Source organism: Eleginops maclovinus, chromosome 4 (assembly GCF_036324505.1).
Source record: "Eleginops maclovinus isolate JMC-PN-2008 ecotype Puerto Natales chromosome 4, JC_Emac_rtc_rv5, whole genome shotgun sequence".
In the NCBI taxonomy this organism is placed as follows: Eukaryota; Metazoa; Chordata; class Actinopteri; order Perciformes; family Eleginopidae; genus Eleginops; species Eleginops maclovinus.
Window position 1 is genome coordinate 2,325,996 of NC_086352.1, and position 13,254 is coordinate 2,339,249.

Below are 13,254 nucleotides of genomic sequence, written 5' to 3' on the forward strand. Positions count from 1 at the left end.
AAAGGTTGGATTGAAACCAGATGGAAAGCTGGAGAACACATTTCCACATCAGGTGTTACACCAAGAACTGTCCCCCTGTATATTTGTCACCAATAGGAAATTGCTGCAAACAATTTGAAGCATTCCTCAGATATGTGCATACTACCGATTAATCAGGTGGAGTGAATCCTTTACAATATGATCATCTTGAAGTTGGGGTCAGAAGTTTTTTACTTGGCTGAAATTGTGTGCCGATATCAATGCAAGTGTTTGCCACAGTGTTGGTTTGACACATTTAAATGTAGGCATGATTTGGGATTGAAGCTGAATGGAAACCTGAAGCATTATTTGGAATCTGAAACACAGCTTGTGATATTGTGGAGTACACTAAGCTTGGGTATGAAACCGATCCCCTCACAGAGAGACCGTTCTATTTATTATTGTATGTATTGATGTTTGTGGTTGTTCTGTGAAAGACGACGGCAACATGTTGTTCTGGCTGGATAATGAATCACTTCACAGTGGGAGGTAACTATCGGTCCCCTGGTGTTTTGTGCTTTTTTCGAGCTTTTGTGGAACAACGTCGATTCTCTCCGTGAGATTTCAGGACAACAAATCGCTTCAGTTTATTTCTGAACTGTGCAACACGTAGGAAAAGTTTTCAAAGTGAGCAGGCTATTCTCTGTTCGACTGTTAGATGCATCAAAGCTCATTGTTCTCTTACTGCCTGTGTCCTCTTCTCACCCTCTGTCTGAAACCACAGTCCAGTCTGCTCCGATTGGTTAGCTGGCCGGCTCTGTTGTGATTGATCAACCTGCTTAGAGATGTCCCGCCCCTTAGCCTATCACGTACCATGTGTTGGAGCGCTAGTCATTAGAAGTGCGAGTGATGGAGAGGATCTATTGTTCTCTGTATTCTGCTCAGTGTTAGGATGTTGTCAACTTGAAGAAGGCTGGTTATCCAAATGCATAATAGAGGTGTGTTATGTAGTGTACACTGTTGCCTTGGTATTGTATTGTATTTATTATCAGCAGTGCAGTCAGAGTGTAATAATAAAACCTGATGTCACGTGATGACTGCTCATAGTAGTATACAGTCACATGTGCATTGTGTGTGCAACACGTGTTTCAGCCTCGACTTCACTGCATGCTGTTACATCAACAAACACTCAAAACCAATTCATAAAAACCATCGTCCTCTTTATTGAAGCATCCATCTTTCACAGTAGAAATCAGACCTTGTGTTTTGTACATTTTAGCGTCAGGTTCAGAAAGCTGTAGCACAGTTCAGCCAGCACCGTGACATTAGGGAATACAGATGCAGGCCGACATACTGAAGTGAAAAATATGAAGCACTTCAAAGACTTAAAAGATGGCGTCAAAAAGGACATACTTTAGCCGTATCATAGTTGTAGTCATGTTAGGACAACCTATGAGTTTCTTATTCATGTTTGCCATTTATTTTCAGTATTTTAATTTATAGTTTTGCAAAATAAAGGGAAATATTTCAGACGTTTCACTGATTTCAATCATAGAAAACCAATCTACGAGTCACCTTTTTGACATGTTTAGTTTTAGTATTTTATATTTTGCAACAAGAATGACTAGTTTTAACCGTTTGAATCACGTTCACCAGGTCCTCTCTATTCACTTAATGTGCACTTTGTCTTGACTTGTAACTGTTTTGGCAGGTAGCGATAAATTACACACTTCTTTTGTATATCTGAGGTGTGAACACACACATTTTCAGATCTAATTTACCATTCTTCCACTCTTAGTCCTGGATAAGTCTGCACAATTTTATGCGAACAATTTTCCCACAGACTTTGCACATATTCGTTTGGTACAGATCCTCAGAATTACGATGCAAAATGACCGTTCTCCAATATCAGTCAAAAGTAACCGCTGTTATTCAGGAACGACTCCTCCGATCCACTTTAGGTAGGGCGGGTTTCCCTGCTCGATGGGCAGGCTGATCACCTCGGCCACCTCGTAGGGATGGTTAGAGCTGCAGAGAACAAAGAGCAGTTACAGCACACATCATTAAAGGGGCCCTATTCTATGTTGGGGTGGTCCCCTCTCCTGTAGTGTGTTCTACAGGTTTTAGTGCATGTAAATGGTCTGCAAATGCTACAATCCCTGTGTTCCCTGCAGACTTACCGGACGTATTCAGCTAGAGCGGGCACCTTGGAGCTTCTTGTTTTAATCATCTGAACAGGAGAGAGAGACCATGATGAGACATCACATGCATCTTTTTCAGGGTTTTTTTTCCAACACACACAACAGCCAGAGGGGTCGGGGGAGGGGTTGCAGTGTTAATTTATTTAATGCATGTAATGTAACCGTAGGAACACATGCAGTGGTGTATTTGTTACTACCCAAGGAATCCCCATATAAGAAATCACAGACATAAATATCATGTATTCTTTCTGATCCTGAAATTCTTCTTTCTCTAGAGCAGGTTTAAAAGGCGTGACAAAGGAAAGTATTATTGAAATGAGTATCAGTTATTAAACGGCTCGGTCTACACTCACCAACAGCACCTCGCTGTCCTCTTCAATCTTACCCTGCCATTCATATCTGAAGGGAGGAGTCAGAATGAGGGAATGATCATTAATACATCCTGCGGGTTGAAAAGGGCATAATCATTTATTAAAGACGCGGCCTGAGAAAAACCTAGGGGCAGGAAGTAGCTCAGTTCCAAGGGGATTGACTTGGGACCAAAAACATACAAATAAATACATCAATTACATGATTTCCCAATTTGGGATCAAGAAAGTACCTATTAAATATAGATATTATAAAAATGATCTTCCCAAGATCTTGCTCTTTGTCAGTTATTTCGTAATAAAAACAGTCACTTAATTTTAGGGAAATTTTAATAAAGAAGTACAAATGAATCACCAAATGCGTTTGACGTCTCAGAACTTACACAGATGTGATTGCTGGAACAATGTTGACGCAAGCAGCAAGCTTGTTTTCCACAATACCCCTGAGAGACAGAAGGAAATAACTTGTGCGTCACACATGATTGCAAGAAAGAAAGAACTGGTGAAACGCTGTTTCTGGATGTCCATTAGAGCAATAGGGTTTTAGTCAGGCAGGTCTCGTGGCTCTTCTTATTTCTGCAGCATACTTCAAACTTCCACACGACATGCCTTTGGTCACTGTCATTTTCATTGCATGCAACTGTGCAATTTGAGCAGCAGCTAAACACCATCACACCGAAGAGGATCAGGGCCACATGTGAAAAGAAAAGTGAGAGCTGACAGAAAGATTACTCTTTTTTAATTATGAGAAAAAAGTCCATTTTGAGATAAGAAGTCAGTTTTCTGAAGAAAAAAAAGGAAAGCATTTCTGAGAAAAGATATTAAAGTTAAAAAATCTGGAAAAGGTCGGGGTTCTGATCAAATGTATGCTCTTAGAAAAAAAGTATATTCTGTGAAAAAGATTTAGAATAAAATCTTTTTTTTGTAAATTTGCAGAAATCAGGAAAAAGTCTGAGAAAAAATAAATTCTACGATAAAAGTCAGAATTCAGAACACATCAGATTTCTGACATTAAATTCAAAATTCAGAACGCAGGCAGATTTCTGAAATAAATGTCAATTCTAAAACAAATATGAATTTCTCCAGATTTCACATTTCTGATATTTAAGTTTGGTTTCTGAGAAAAAGTCAGAATTCTAAAAACGTCAGATTTTAATTACTAAAGTTAGAGTTCTGATTATAGGCAGACATTCTCAGACATAAGTCAAAACTTGCAAAAATCTGATTTCTGAGAGAGAAGTATATTCTGAAAAAAATTCGAATTTCTACCAAAACGTTTTAAAAAGTCACAATTCTGGATATATGCAGATTTCTGAAAGAAAAAAAAGTAACTGATTTTTGATTTCTGAGGGAATAAATTCGAATAATGACTTTTTCTTAGAACTCATAATAACTTCTGATCCAATCCAATAAAAAAGGGGGAGCACACTGTGTTACCTGGCCAGGGTTTTAGCCACGGTGTCGTTGGGACAGGTGACGAAGGCGGCAGAGTGGGTGCCCGGTGTGTAAGTCTCAGAGGCCATGGAGAACACTCTCAGTCCAACAGTCCTCAGCAGCGGGAGCATCAACACACTCAGGAACACCGTCTGGGAAGAGGAAGAAGAGGAGGAGGAGGAGGAGGAGGAGGAGGAGGAGGAGAAAACCCTAATTACCAAGATTAACAGACATTTCACCCACAACTCAAAACAGAAGCATGGCTGTTAACTCTGACAACAAACCCACATTTCAGTTAGTAAATAACCTACATTATGGAGCAGGCTACTTCTCCACAAACACCATGCATGCAGTCATATCTCCATCCTTTACCAACAACTGTCCAAAATTCACGAGCGCATAGCATGGTGTGTTAAAGACATGTGCATGCAGCGTGGAGCACCATAAAACACACACTCACCACAGCTAAAGCTCTCAAGGATCCACCGGTCAGTGTGTCTGCAGCCAGAGACCCAAAGCGCATCACCTGAGTGCGTTAGTGGACACAGTGGGGGGGGGGGGGACATCTTCACTTAAGTCATAAGGTCCAAATGTCAGTGAAGAAAGAAATCTGCAACATGTACCTACAGTAAAAACAGTCACCCTTGTTTCGTTGTGTCCCTAACAAATACATGATAGATTATTGTTAATTTAACTTTGTGTACTACGGTACAGAACAGTGTTTACTCTAAATTACTTTATTTCACAAAACAAACAAGCTGTATAACCGGGCTGCATTTGCTCCTACAGAAAATGCAAAACGTTGCAAACGAAAACTTCATATGCAACTTTTCAAATTCACCGTTTTTAGAGGATTTGCGACGAAGTGTGGTTAGCAGCATGTGTTAGCATTAGCATCATGTGTTTGTTGTTATTCAGGAAAACAAGCCCTTGTGAAACGAAAACAGGACAACAACACAAGCCGAATAGATAAACAATGTCGGATAGTTTGGTGGATAGAAGCAGAGTAAAAAAAGTCACGTGTTTTGTGTGGTTGTTTGGTAGTTACCTCCTGACAGATGCCTGGTTCTGCTAAACGAGTTACACCCACTGTCGTAAAGCGTGACAGCTGTATGTTATTGAAACTGTCGTAAATCTGCATTGGCTCTCAGACGACGGTTCCCGACATTCCTGTTCTCTATAAAAAAAACAACCAGAGGTAGAAGTAGAAGTACTCAGATCTGGTACTTGAGTAAAGTAGAAGTACTCAGATCTGGTACTTGGATAAAAGTAGAAGTACTCAGATCTTGTAGCCTACTTGAGTAAAGTAGAAGTACTCAGATCTTGTACTTGAGTAAAAGTAGGAGTACTCAGATCTTGTACTTGAGTAAAGTAGAAGTACTCAGGTCTTGTACTTGAGTAAAGTAGAAGTACTCAGATCTTGTACTTGAGTAAAGTAGAAGTACTCAGATCTTGTACTTGAGTAAAAGTAGAAGTACTCAGGTCTTGTACGTGAGTAAAGTAGAAGTACTCAGATCTTGTACTTGAGTAAAGTAGAAGTACTCAGGTCTTGTACTTGAGTAAAGTAGAAGTACTCAGGTCTTGTACTCGAGTAAAGTAGAAGTACTCAGATCTTGTACTTGAGTAAAAGTAGAAGTACACAGATCGTGTCGTTGAGTAAAGTAGAAGTACTCAGATCTTGTACTCGAGTAAAGTAGAAGTACTCAGATCTTGTACTTGAGTAAAGTAGAAGTACTCAGGTCTTGTACTTGAGTAAAGTAGAAGTACTCAGATTGTGTCGTTGAGTAAAGTAGAAGTACTCAGATCTTGTACTTGAGTAAAGTAGAAGTACTCAGATCTTGTACTTGAGTAAAGTAGAAGTACTCAGATCTTGTACTTGAGTAAAGTAGAAGTACTCAGGTCTTGTACTTGAGTAAAGTAGAAGTACTCATATATTGTACTTGAGTAAAGTAGAAGTACTCAGATCTTGTACTTGAGTAAAGTAGAAGTACTCAGATCTTGTACTTGAGTAAAGTAGAAGTACTCAGATCTTGTACTTGAGTAAAGTAGAAGTACTCAGATCTTGTACTTGAGTAAAGTAGAAGTACTCAGATCTTGTACTTGAGTAAAGTAGAAGTACTCAGGTCTTGTACTTGAGTAAAGTAGAAGTACTCATATATTGTACTTGAGTAAAGTAGAAGTACTCAGATCTTGTACTTGAGTAAAGTAGAAGTACTCAGATCTTGTACTTGAGTAAAATAGAAGTACTCAGATCTTGTACTTGAGTAAAGTAGAAGTACTCAGATCGTGTCGTTGAGTAAAGTAGAAGTACTCAGATCTTGTACTTGAGTAAAAGTAGAAGTACTCAGGTCTTGTTCTTGAGTAAAGTAGAAGTACTCAGGTCTTGTACTTGAGTAAAGTAGAAGTACTCAGATTGTGTCGTTGAGTAAAGTAGAAGTACTCAGATCTTGTTCTTGAGTAAAGTAGAAGTACTCAGGTCTTGTACTTGAGTAAAGTAGAAGTACTCAGATCGTGTCGTTGAGTAAAGTAGAAGTACTCAGGTCTTGTACTTGAGTAAAGTAGAAGTACTCAGATCTTGTTCTTGAGTAAAGTAGAAGTACTCAGGTCTTGTTCTTGAGTAAAGTAGAAGTACTCAGATCTTGTACTTGAGTAAAAGTAGAAGTACTCAGGTCTTGTTCTTGAGTAAAGTAGAAGTACTCAGATCTTGTACTTGAGTAAAATAGAAGTACTCAGATCTTGTACTTGAGTAAAGTAGAAGTACTCAGATCTTGTACTTGAGTAAAATAGAAGTACTCAGGTCTTGTACTTCAGTAAAGTAGAAGTACTCAGATCTTGTCGTTGAGTAAAGTAGAAGTACTCAGATCTTGTACTTGAGTAAAGTAGAAGTACTCAGATCGTGTCGTTGAGTAAAGTAGAAGTACTCAGATCTTGTACTTGAGTAAAAGTAGAAGTACTCAGGTCTTGTTCTTGAGTAAAGTAGAAGTACTCAGATCGTGTCGTTGAGTAAAGTAGAAGTACTCAGGTCTTGTACTTGAGTAAAGTAGAAGTACTCAGGTCTTGTACTTGAGTAAAGTAGAAGTACTCAGGTCTTGTACTTGAGTAAAGTAGAAGTACTCAGGTCTTGTACTTGAGTAAAGTAGAAGTACTCAGGTCTTGTACTTGAGTAAAGTAGAAGTACTCAGATCTTGTACTTGAGTAAAGTAGAAGTACTCAGGTCTTGTACTTGAGTAAAGTAGAAGTACTCAGGTCTTGTACTTGAGTAAAGTAGAAGTACTCAGGTCTTGTACTTGAGTAAAGTAGAAGTACTCAGGTCTTGTACTTGAGTAAAGTAGAAGTACTCAGATCTTATACTTGAGTAAAGTAGAAGTACTCAGGTCTTGTACTTGAGTAAAGTAGAAGTACTCAGATCTTATACTTGAGTAAAGTAGAAGTACCAGAGTGTAGGAATACTCTGTCACAGTGAAAGTATTCTAGATGTTCCTCCCTTGTCTGATTGGTCCCTTCAGAGTAATATCTCTGATATGTTGTACAGGTACTGATCTGTGATTTGCAGTTTCATAGCTCATAATCGTGTCAAAGGTTAAACACAGCATAGGAGATCAGTTTCCTTCAGTTTTCGGGGGGTAGAGGGAGCCCCATCAGTCCACCTGTACTTTATGACGGAGCATCCATGAGACATTTGTAATTCATTATAAGTCTTGTGTGTCATGTGCTATATCTTTTGTGTGTTTACGGGTTCATTTAAAAAGCATTGCCCTCAGAATGCACTTTAGATAAAGACTGAGCAAAGTGCTGCCAACATGTTTATGATTTTTGATTCCCTTTTATTTCCTCTTCGTCACTCTCTTTCCTTGTTTTCTCTAATCATTCTTTTTATTTGACTCCTCCAAACTAATCGATGTCCACACCGACTATTATTCTGACTTCAGAGGTGGACTGTAATATAAGACTTTAGCTTCCAACACAGAAAATTACCTAATGTGGGAATATTATGAGCAGTTCATTTCAGCACGTGAGCTCTAAGCAAGAGCAGAATAAGTGAGAATAAGATAGTAGTTCAGTTAGAGGAGCGCTCTGCGATAAACCAGAGAACGCAAAGGTCTCTGTGATGGATTACAACGAGGCAGTAATATTGAAATTGGCATTTGGATTCAATACATAGAAGCCGTAGTACTGCTAACGTTTCATTTATTGAATTACGATGTGCAAACACACCAGGAGGCAAATTCATCAGATAACCTCACAGTGTGTGAAGTCCTCTGTTTTCACAAGCCAATTCAATATTTTACTGAGTAAGCAAAGGGACGTAATCTGATCAGAAAGCTCCTGTCTCAATCAATGGACAGTTACATATGGAAATACTCTAATGACTCAAGAGAGGAACCCGGCAGAGCCAAAGATCACACATTTTGAGCAAGTCAAAATAAAGATGAAGTAACTCACCGTAACACTGCTTCAGGGTTTCTGCTTCAGAGTCCAGTTCACATTCAGTTCCCCCTTCTTAGTTGTAGCAGCACTGACGTGTTACAGAGCTCTGTCTGTGAGAACAGAGCTGAGAGCAGCCTCCACCCTCCCACACACACACACACACACACACACACACACACACACACACACACACACACACACACACACACACACACACACACACACACACACACACACACACACACACACACACACACAGCTTTGTCTCATCACATATTGAATAAAGAGTCCTCTACTTCAAATAAAGAAACTGCAGAATTAGTGCTTTGGTTTTGCTAAACACATAAACCAGTGATACTCAACCTTCACTTTACTTCACTTTACACGTACCTCTGCAGAAAGCCCAAGGTACCTGGTTATTATTCCCTTTGTCTGATGAAAGAAACGGATCTCTGAGGCCGCGTTCACACCAGCCTTCTATAGTCCGGTTGAATCGAACCCTGGAGCGTTTCAGCCCTTGGTGCGGTTCGTTTGGGTTGGTGTGAACGCGGTCCGAGACCTCTGAACTAAACAACCGGACTCTGGTCCGCCTAAAAGAGGTGGTGTCGGACCGCTTGCTAGTGAACTCTGGAGCGGTTCATCTGGTGTGAATGCAGTCCGCACCAAAACATAGGAAGCGTAGTCTTTACTCATCACAAGAACACGGAGGGCTTAAACATCTTCAGTGAAAGACTGGAGCTGAATGGATTTAACCGGAGCGTTGAACAGTGTTGTGTTCAAAAAGCTCCGTCAACAAAACAGAAAAGGGAGCTCCCTGATATTACAGGCAGATCTATTTGGTGCTACGTCCTCTACAATATGTAAACACAGCCCTGTAGATGTGGCCGAGTCCTCTGGAGGGGAAGAGGTGGACAAGAAGCCCATTGGGTCAAGCTTTCATTTATTCTGAAAGCATTTATTAATTCACTGAGATATAAACGACCATAAACACAAGCTAGGCTATATTTGCTTGTGACTGCTTACCTCACTGGTCCCCAATGCTCCACGGTGGAGTTACGGTAGGAATTGCCAGGATTTGCGTTCGACCCGCTTAATGTCTGACCAATCATTGAACAGCATTTCGGAGCACATGACTTTTGTTTAAAGCTTATAGTCTGGACCTGAAGAAACAACTGTACGTACGTCTGCTGCGCACCAAAGGATCTCATTGGTTTAAAGGGGTCAAATGCAGAGTGATGCAGAGCCTGCTGTACAGCTATACAGCAACATGCTCACTTCATTGCTTCAGATGGAATTCCTTCCAGTCAAAGCGTCCCCTTAAGGCCAGCTCTCACTAATATGTCCTCAGACTTTAATAATACGCATCTGCTTGAAGACACAGTGAAGTCAGTCCTTGTATTTGTGATCCATTTTCCAGCCATAGGGCAGGAGCATGTGATAAGTGATCACATGTGCAAATGGGCACATCTGTGTAGCCAATGGGGTTGTGTTGATAAACCTTCCTGAGGTGATTGGTGGCTGGAGGGCCAACAGGACAGTGTGAAGGGATTGAAAAGAGCTCCACTGTGGCACCAGGAGGGCAGGCGTTGGCAGAGATGGCTGGCATGATGACAGGTCTTCTCCTTTTGCTGTTGGCCGGTGAGTATCAGCCCCCACTTAGACTCCTGCTGCTGACTTTCACCAAACTTTCTCTCGAGGGAAAACGTTGTCCTCTACGATCAGGCCTGGATTATGAAACCAGTAAATAAAGAAAGGGGGTTTTGGGGCTGAAGCTGCTTTGGTTCATTTGTTCTGTTTTTAATTCAGCAGCTGAACCTTTATGCTCATACAAGAGTGTGTGAGCTTAACTGTGTGTGTGAAAACTGCAGTATGTGCTCATGAGTTTCAGTCTTAGGCTGCTGCCTGAATATGCTTCATGAAAGGCAGGTTTTTCTCAAAATAACTTAACTTCTGATACTGAATCTCTACTATGTTCCGATGGTTCTGTTGTCTTACACAATACACTTTAATAAAAACCTTGATTTCACTTCGAGCTGACCCTCCCAAGCCCGTCTACATCAACCATTGTTCATAACTTTCTCCCGGTGGTGGGTTTTCTCTTTCAGGTGTGACAGAGAGCAGAGTGGTGGATCTGCAGAAGAGAATCATCGGAGGTGTCGAGTGCGCTAAAACTGACCGTCTGTACCATGTGAAGCTGCATTATACTAATCTGACTCAACGATCCCTGTGTGGTGGATCTCTGATCAGTAAGGATTGGATTCTGACTGCGGGTCACTGTCACGAGCAGCCAGGGAGGTGAGAAAGTTCAATCTTTAAAAAATGATTTGAAACTGAAATTTAACCAACATCAAATAGCATGTGTTCATTTTAAATATCCTCAACAATTACCATCTGATGCTTTTGCTGTCATTTACTGATGCCACTCTTTAAACTTTGTTCATTTGCAGGACGGCGACAGCTGTTTTACGTGTGCATCCAGGCGCCCAAGCAAGAACAGTTGTGATCACAGCACCACCTGAATTTATGATAGACAACGATGGGAGACATGACATCATGCTGCTGAGGCTACCGGCCCCTGAGCCAGGATTTCCTACAGCAACACTTCCTGACTGTAGCAGCCGTCCTGCACTGTGGGTTGTGATCTTTAATAAGTCAGAAAGTTAAACTCCAAAGGATCTCAAACCCAGATTAACGGCTGACATGTCTTGTTCTTGTATTTCAGAAGAGCTACAGTTCAGGTTGCAGGTTATGCCGCCACAACGGCACAAGCAGATGGTAAAAAAGGTGAGATTCACACTGAGTTCTCTTTTAAAGTTTTCAGTTTGTTATTTTAAACTTTGTAATTTCATATTTTAACAATAAAACATAACACATTTACAACCAATATATTTATATTTATTTATTATGATTCTTATTCTGTTGTTATATGGTCAGTGTTTCTGGAGTCATGGAAAACAGGTCGATTCTTTCTGGTGGGATTTGGCTTTTAATGGTTGAGATGCGGCCAATAGAGCGGCTGGCAGTTAGTAACAGCTGTTAGGTGTTCAGGAAAGGTGGAGATGTTGTTGAAACACATCTACATACATAGGAAACATGAATCTGCCAGTAAAATGTGTTTGAATGTAAAAGATCAGTGAAACATGTATTAAAACACACCTTTTGATGTCATCTAGGAGGCTTACCTTCGTCACCAACCCTCCAATGTGCAGACACCACAGTCGTTGCTTGTGTGGAAAAAGTCTGTCCACTTTTCAAGCTACCAAATTACTATAACAATAATAAGGTCTTCTGTTACAAAAGAGATAACGTGGATACAAGTCCCGTGAGTTGGTCTCATTTACTAGTTAATATTGAACAACTATTCCAGTAAAGGAAGCAGAAGTCTGTGCTGAACTCTTTGTCCATCTCTCTCTCTCAGGGGGACTCTGGTGGAGGAGTGGTGTTCAACGGCATGATTTACGGAGTGCATATTCGCGGTGGTAAATATGCCTGTGATACACCAGGAATGGCTATGGACGTCTGTGAATACAGAGACTGGATCACTCGTGTTACCGGTATTGCCTTTCCATTACAAAGTGTAACTGGTTGAGAGGTCGTGTTATTTAGCAGACCTTCAGATCTACTAAAACCCTCTGATTGGCTCTAAATTGGCTGATGATACATTTACAATAGGTTGGTTTACATTAAATATCCAACTCTCATTAGAAAAGCTCTTTAAGGTCATTTCAAAAGGAAGCGTCTGAGTTATAAATGTTAGTTTAACTTTATTGATGCAAACTTTTGTTACGGTACAAAATAAAGACGTATCTTTTCCCCTTTTTGAATTTAAACTTGGATTTAATTGTAGAATATAACCTTTAATCAACAGAGATTGCAGGATATGGTACAGATAGTATTTTAAAAGCAACTCATGCAAATATGAAGGTGTTTCTTTTGAACAGGCTGATCTCATGCTCTGCCGGCAGCTCTAAAGTAATGCATGTCATTCGTATGTTTCCCACAAAATCAGCTCCTTGTTGAATGTTGTCATTTAAAGTAAATAAAGAGCCGTCTTCATTATTCACTGATTGTTTGTGTGTTTGTGAATACAGCGGCACAGGAAAACACTTCTGCACAATTCCTCTCATCAACATCTGTAAACCTGCACTCACTGTTTTGTCCTTGGGGGGGGGGGGGGATGCTTTATGTCACCAATTCATGAACGCACTATCTTACAGCAGTCTGCTTCTCTCGTCTGTCTTACTGATCTTCAGTTGCATCAACACAACCCCATAGGCGACACAGATGAGCTCATTGCACACTTTTGATCTCTTATCAAGAGTTCCTGCCCTGTGGCTGGAACATGGATCAATAATACAATGACTGATTGAGTCTGGAAGTATAAGAGTCTTATTTATTGTAAGTAACTGTCAGTAGAAGTTGTCCTTAAGTTGAGGTTTTGATGAATTTCTCATGTATTTCTTTATTACAACATCACATGTGTATCTGTTTTAGCTCCCACCAAAACACAAGTTAGTACTCGAGTTTTAAACTTGTGATTAATCAGATTATTATTGTGATTAACACGATTGTGTTCAATCGTGTTAATCACAACGGTTCATACCTACATCTCTCTGTGTTCCTGTTACATCAATGCCATGAATTTATGAGATTAGGTTAGCCTCATCAAAAAATCCCGTCCCCGCCCATCCCTCTCCTTCTCTGCTGCCGAAACCCTGATCCATGCCTTCATCTCATCCAGACTAGAGTACTGCAGCAGCATCCTCTGTGGTACACCATCCAGACTAGATAATAACCGACTACAAAAGGACAACGAGTGGTGCTGAGGAAGTGTCTGCATCTCTCCCAGATGAACTGAACACATT

The 13,254-nt window shown here is 40.4% G+C and overlaps 2 protein-coding genes across 6 annotated transcripts; one reads left to right on the forward strand and one right to left on the reverse strand.

The window, feature by feature from the left end:
* Positions 1 to 1,157: 1,157 nt before the first annotated feature.
* LOC134862789 (protein CutA homolog) lies at positions 1,158 to 8,452 on the reverse strand. Of its 5 annotated transcripts, none has more exons than XM_063880887.1 (7): positions 8,405 to 8,452; positions 4,422 to 4,487; positions 3,965 to 4,113; positions 2,911 to 2,970; positions 2,513 to 2,558; positions 2,139 to 2,188; positions 1,158 to 1,986 (listed from the first exon to the last, which is right to left on the reverse strand). In XM_063880887.1, the coding sequence occupies exons 2-7, from the start codon at positions 4,482 to 4,484 to the stop codon at positions 1,887 to 1,889; spliced, it is 468 nt and encodes a 155-aa protein (XP_063736957.1). In that variant the 5' UTR covers positions 4,485 to 4,487; positions 8,405 to 8,452; the 3' UTR covers positions 1,158 to 1,886. The 5 variants fall into 5 exon arrangements, with proteins under 5 accessions (XP_063736957.1, XP_063736953.1, XP_063736958.1 ...); XM_063880883.1 differs by lacking the exon at positions 8,405 to 8,452 and adding an exon at positions 5,010 to 5,138; XM_063880888.1 differs by lacking the exon at positions 8,405 to 8,452 and adding an exon at positions 4,803 to 4,980.
* Positions 8,453 to 9,902: 1,450 nt separating this feature from the next.
* LOC134862807 (anionic trypsin-2-like) lies at positions 9,903 to 12,452 on the forward strand. The gene is made up of 6 exons (XM_063880901.1): positions 9,903 to 10,027; positions 10,495 to 10,684; positions 10,831 to 11,019; positions 11,112 to 11,173; positions 11,563 to 11,711; positions 11,808 to 12,452. Exons 1-6 carry the CDS (start codon positions 9,985 to 9,987, stop codon positions 11,976 to 11,978), a joined length of 804 nt encoding a protein of 267 aa, XP_063736971.1. The 5' UTR covers positions 9,903 to 9,984; the 3' UTR covers positions 11,979 to 12,452.
* Positions 12,453 to 13,254: the final 802 nt, after the last annotated feature.